The sequence below is a fragment of the Dysidea avara genome, chromosome 3 (assembly GCF_963678975.1).
Source record: "Dysidea avara chromosome 3, odDysAvar1.4, whole genome shotgun sequence".
NCBI classification, from domain to species: domain Eukaryota; kingdom Metazoa; phylum Porifera; class Demospongiae; order Dictyoceratida; family Dysideidae; genus Dysidea; species Dysidea avara.
Window position 1 is genome coordinate 9,749,580 of NC_089274.1, and position 5,707 is coordinate 9,755,286.

At 37.7% G+C, this 5,707-nt stretch overlaps 1 protein-coding gene across 1 annotated transcript; it reads right to left on the bottom strand.

The window, feature by feature from the left end:
- Positions 1 to 1,578: 1,578 nt before the first annotated feature.
- Positions 1,579 to 4,730, bottom strand: LOC136249277 (solute carrier family 2, facilitated glucose transporter member 8-like). Its single transcript, XM_066041236.1, has 3 exons — positions 4,404 to 4,730; positions 4,119 to 4,349; positions 1,579 to 2,658 (listed from the first exon to the last, which is right to left on the bottom strand). The coding sequence occupies exons 1-3, from the start codon at positions 4,689 to 4,691 to the stop codon at positions 1,657 to 1,659; spliced, it is 1,521 nt and encodes a 506-aa protein (XP_065897308.1). The 5' UTR covers positions 4,692 to 4,730; the 3' UTR covers positions 1,579 to 1,656.
- Positions 4,731 to 5,707: the final 977 nt, after the last annotated feature.

The following is a 5,707-nucleotide window of genomic DNA, read 5'->3' on the forward strand; positions in this document are numbered from 1 at the left end:
ATATTAAGGCCAAAAAAATTGGTCCTGACTGGCTTAGACAGTTTCCACTATAGATACATTAGTGTATCAAAATAATGTACTTGCATATCAACAATCAGTATTAAATGCTAACAGTAGCAGTTACTGTAGCTAGTGAAATGTCATCAAGTTCAATATTTCACTACTGTATAGACTTGGCGTCATAATCAGAAACAATACAAGCTTGATAAGGGGTAAATTACTTGAGTATATGTATTTAAGTATAAGCTTTTACTGGGTTTTCTTACATAGTAGAAACAAATAAATTAACTTTACTTACTTTACTTACAAACCAATAATGCATAAAATGATTGTGACATAGTATTATATAAAGTTATTTGTAATTGGTATCGCATCTTTGTATACCTGAACCATACATACAACAGTAATTACAAGGCTACACATTTACACCTATAACTCATGATCTACTATTGGTCCCAACTTTAAACTCACAGTGATGAATGATAGGTATTAGAGCAACATGTAAACCAAAAATAAATTTAATTAAAGAATATATATTTTTGAAAATTAAGATCAAAGGAAAAAGCTATATTTTTGTGGTTTGACCTTTTCCTTTTAGCAATTATAAAACAGTATGTATTATCTGAAAGAGAATTTAATAAGGATTTCAAACATCTAAACCAGAAGTTTCTACGTGAATCACAAGCAAAGATATGGCCATTTTATTGAAGACATGTAAGCAAAATAAAAATTTCAGCAGAAACTTTGAGCGGTCATAACTTAAAGGGAGACCAATGAAATGAGCCAAATTTTGGTGCGAGAAAGTTTGTTGAAAGGGTCCATGTTTGTGCCAAATTTCATGAAAATCAAAAGGGGTCCGGATTTTTTTTTGTTGATTTGGTATGGAATGACCCAGTCTAAGTCTATCCAGGTGCGCCCCTAGTGCTTTCCAAGCCCTGGATCTGCCCCCAAGTAAGAGTTATAGATAGAAAAATGTAATTTCATAGTTGGGGAACTTCAGGGATAGACAGTATAGTAAACTGATTGTGCAAACTAACATTAGTACTGTTATGGGTGGTATTGGCACTCTTGTCACAGATATTAGCTAGCTACAACATAGCTATTGGTATACTTTTAGCACACATGCAATGGAATTAATATATAATGTGTTTAACTTGCACAGGGGCAGTTCCTGTGGCCGGTTTCCGAGCAACCTGCAGCATTCAAATATTTATAGCTATTTGATAGACTGATAAACATCACTTTCTTCAACCTTAAAGGATTTCCCCAGACCCCCTATATATTGGCATGCTTCACAATTCAGTGTGCTTTTATCACACTAAGATACATGCGGCTGCAGGCGTATGCCTTCTACATACTTGAGCTATACTATGTATAGCTAGTTCACACCTGGACTGTAAACCAGGCATCAATTGGTAAAATCCATGCCCATGATACAAAACTTTGACTACCATATGATGTCCATACTAATGTACATGCATGAATTTGTAACTGAAATACTTTACTGCCACATGTATGTATGTGCTGAGATACATGATGTTCAAAAATTAGGTACTGTAGAAAGTACTAATATCTAAATTTGAAAGATAAAAAACACTATTATTTTTACAATGCAATAACACATACACAAAACATGCTAGGGTCTAAAATAACCATTTAAAGTTCAGATGATCTTTGCACTGCAGAAGCTTCAAATGACTTCTCAATATCTTCAAGAGATTTGCTTTTGGTTTCTGGTATAAAGACAGCAGTAAATATAGCAGCACAAAGGCACACAAGTCCAAATGACCAAAATGCAGAGTGAGGTTGAACTAGTTTTTGGTAATCTTTGTATACGCCAGTTACAAATGCTGCTAGTAACCAGTTAGTAAAAGTAGCAATCCCCATACCTACTCCTCGTACACGTAATGGAATTATCTCTGAAGATAGCAACCATGGAAGAGCACCCCATCCAATGGAGAATCCAATATTGTAACACACTATACCAGCAATGCCCATAACAGCTATTTTATCATGCTCAACATGGTCCAGATACTCATACCCACCAGCCACTGAGATACTTACACACATTATTATACCACCAGATATCAAGAGGATTCTTCGACCTAACACATCAGTCATAATAACACCACAAAATGTTGCAAGTACTTGAGTTAAGCCAACAGCAAGGGATGAAACTAAGCCAGGATTGCCTACAACTCCTACAAATATATCTTCAGCATTGAACACTACAGCATTGATGCCAGAGAACTGTTGAAAGAACATCAACATCATTGCCAATATTAGCGGATAGTATACTGGTCTGGTTTTAAATTCTTGAACAGTTTCTTGGAATGTTAATTTTCTTTCTGAATGGACTTGATCTTCGATTTCTCTCTGTTCATTAGTGACATCATAATTTCTGCCACGCAACCATAGTAACACTCTTCCTGCTTCTAAATTTTTCCCTTGGCTAATAAGCCATCTTGGTGTCTCCTTCAAGCTAAGTGAGAAAATGGCAAAAATGGTAGTTACTCCAAGAGGGATCATCGCTAGCCAATAGTAGTCAACATATGTACCAATCATCTCAGCTGCAAACAATCCAATAGTGACACATAGTTGGTTAGCTGCTCCATACAATCCTCGTAGAGAAGTAGGAGTTATCTCGCTAATGTACAACTGTGTGTGAGGAAAAAGATTAATATATGTGCATTATTATACAAAACAAGTAAAATGTTACCAAGTTAAATTTGAGTAAACAGAGTTGTGAAACCAGGGGGAGACCTTGATTCCTGATTTAGTCATGGCTGGTCTATGAACCCAGTGTAGCTATGAGCCCAGTATAGCTGAACCCATGTGTGATTAAAGTAGGGTAGTAAAATTAATGTCCACTATAGTATAGCTGCAGGTGTGGGCAACTTTCCTTGTTTAGGCCATCATTATTTTATATTATTATTTCTTGTTTCCCATCACCACCTACAATAACTTTATGTAGCCGCACATCTTGATAAATGGGTTTGTGTTAGTGCAATTGAGCTTGTCAATTTACTATATATCACATGTGATCTGATTCAGGATATTTTATAAAGTAGGTGAGACTGACTAGATCTGATGATCCAAATGATAATCCAGATGACCATGCAGACCGAGTTTCACCTATTTATAGGTCAATGAATGGGATTGGTATATAGTGGACTATTTAAATGTGAAAGTCAAAAGTTAAAGTGAAAGCCTCCATGCACTCTCCTCATGTTCTAATTCAAACAATGATAAAGAGACTGTCAACCTTGCAATAGCTTCACAAATCCACTACCAAGCATTTCAACATTTCCATTGTTTAAATGGTATCAAAACAACTCCTGTTGTGGTTTTCAAGAAAAAAAACTAGTGGACTCACAAATATGAGAGATGACGTAGAAGTCATGACCATGGTAAAAAGGGCACAGTGAAAGTATTTTGTACAGACGTAAACCGGTAAGGTCAGAAAATTTCAAATGTATAGTGCGGGCAGGTGGGTCACTACCATTACTCATTATTCTAGACTTATTTTCATACTTCTATACTCTCCAGGACCTGATACTCTTTGCAAAACAGACAATTTGCTAACTTAGCTTAACTCATGATCATGATCAATGCAGCTAGTTTGGCAACCGTATCCTGTCATCCTTCGTCACGTGATCACAGTTCCACTCGAGCATCAGTGAACATCACTGCAGTCTAATCTCTCGCATTCTCTTGGCTACAATGCAAGGTAGCTACTGTGCAACAATCTTAAAACTGAATTACACATCCTCAATATTTGGTTAATCAGATGAAATAATGGTTAAATCTTTAATAATGGGGAAATACGTGCGGCAGTAAAAATACATGTGGGTGCTGGTGAAAAACAGAATATCACCAACAGTGGCCTTATTTTGGTTAAACACTGCAGCATTTATTACCTTAGTTAGCAATATCGATACGGCGACCCCCAAATTTGACCACCACTCAATGCTCGAAAACAAAGTTGAAGCCCTTGGTTTCAAAATCAATCATTGCACTACTCAAGTGCAGCTACTATTGAAGGTGTGGCGTATAACCGAGTAAATCAGTATGGTAAGCTGAGAAGCTAGAAAAGTAGCTAACAGATATAAACTTACAGGAATGCAAAGTGAAACTGATCCAACACCAATTCCAACTATGAAACGTCCGGCAAACAATAATACTAGAACTGGTGTGTGATGGTCAGCTGGAATGTGACTAAGAACAGTGAGCAACCAGCCCATTGCTAAAGGAACACTACACAACAACAACGACCTCTTGCGTCCAACATAATCCACCAGCCATCCTGCTAGTGGAGCACCAACTAAAGCTCCCAATGGCATCAGTGCCTATATTGTACATAATATGATAGCATCCACATCATATTATAATGTGCATCTTACACTGAAAATTCCTTGGTACAATGTTTTGTACAAGTAAGCACGTTCACGGAAATCAGGTCCACTTTCCTTGGTACCATTCTTTTTGCCTTGCAGGTCGCTGATAACCGGAGACGAATAACCAATCGCAAATCCAAACAACAGCGAGCCCATCAATGCTATTGCTACAGAATAAGTAACAGTAGTGAGACGAGTATCACTTGTCCTCCTCGTCAGAATCCTCCCGGAGTCGGCAGGCTGGATGGCAGCCCTCGTCGCGGTGGGAGGCAGTAACTTTTCTTTCTCAGACATCGTTACTTCGCCTCTTCTTGCAGCAGGCACGCCTTTCACGTGATCGACAAATAAGGTATTGCGTGTACGGAAACGGACCACAACATAATTCACGAAAATCGTAAATTAATGTATACTTTTCCAATTAGAAAATCAAGTAGCTAGCTATAGGTTCTTGGTTATAACTATTGATGAAATTACACAAAGTATTTAAAAATAGGTTCAACAAGCAAATTACATAATAGTATTATGCTAGCCATGATGTAATTTGCTTGTTAATATTTACGCAACTAGCCAATTTGTTATCTTTAATATTTAACGGAGGTTCCATGGCCAGGACCTCACAGATTAGGCCATTCCAAATAAATTCTCTGTTTCCCGTCCTGGACTCAAGCATATTAGCATGCGGGCGGGCGGTCCACTTCCATTATTTCATTATAAGATTGGCAGCTTTTCAAGCCATCGTTTGCCTGGCACAACCTAGTCTCGCGGCGCCCGACCCTAAAAAGTGGGTCTGGTGAAACTGTGTACAAAAAGTTTGGCGCTGCCGGAATGTTGGAAGCTCCAATCAGATCGCTCCATTTCAAATTGATTATGTAATGCGTACATTTCAAAAGATTCGCGGCTTACGGTTAATTACATCCGGTGACTCTGCCTCATTGAGAAAACAGCCATACAATTCTGTTGGGTTCGTTTTAATGTTGAATAAATAAAGTAGCGCTATTAGTTTGGTGATGCTGTAAGCGGATCTGGTTGAATGGATGTTGTGACGTAAACAGTGCACTTACGTAACACGTAAAACGTCATCCAATAAACATTCCAGAGCTCAAACTTTTTGTACACAGTTTCACCAGACCCTCTTTTTAGGGTCGGGCGCCGCGAGACTAGGCACAACCATAAAAAATAACTGCATTCCCATAATCAATCATATTGTAAAACATTTTGTATACATGTTTCATATGTGCGTTAATCCTCAAACTGAGGTTGTACATTTTTGGAAAATAAAAATAAATAAATAATTGCCTAAGCAAGGACTT